A 232-nucleotide genomic window follows, 5' to 3' on the forward strand; every position below is an offset into this window, starting at 1 on the left:
GCCGCCGACAGCCTGCCCTCCACCTCGGCCGCCCCGCCGGGCCTCTACCCGCCGCTGGGTCTCAACGGGCACCAGCCCCTGGGCTTCCCGGCGGCGGTGCTGAAGGAGGGCCTGCCCCAGCTGTGCCCGCCCTACCTCGGCTACCCTCGCTGAGGCGACGGGCCGAGGGGCCGCGCCTGCCTCCTCGGCGGGGGGGGCTTTGCGGCTTCTGCGCGGGAAGGGCGGCCCTGCC

General features: G+C 78.4%; 1 protein-coding gene across 1 annotated transcript in view; it reads left to right on the forward strand.

Moving 5' to 3' along the window:
* Nucleotides 1-232, forward strand: part of PGR (progesterone receptor) — a gene marked incomplete at its 5' end in the record, with an annotated part of 36,779 nt that continues 36,547 nt past the window's right edge. Inside the window, 1 exon segment of the mRNA XM_010578258.1 lies at nt 1-154. Coding sequence (XP_010576560.1) covers nt 1-154 — 154 coding nt within the window.

Source organism: Haliaeetus leucocephalus, unplaced genomic scaffold (genome assembly GCF_000737465.1).
Source record: "Haliaeetus leucocephalus isolate CR32 unplaced genomic scaffold, Haliaeetus_leucocephalus-4.0 Scaffold616, whole genome shotgun sequence".
Taxonomy (NCBI): domain Eukaryota; kingdom Metazoa; phylum Chordata; class Aves; order Accipitriformes; family Accipitridae; genus Haliaeetus; species Haliaeetus leucocephalus.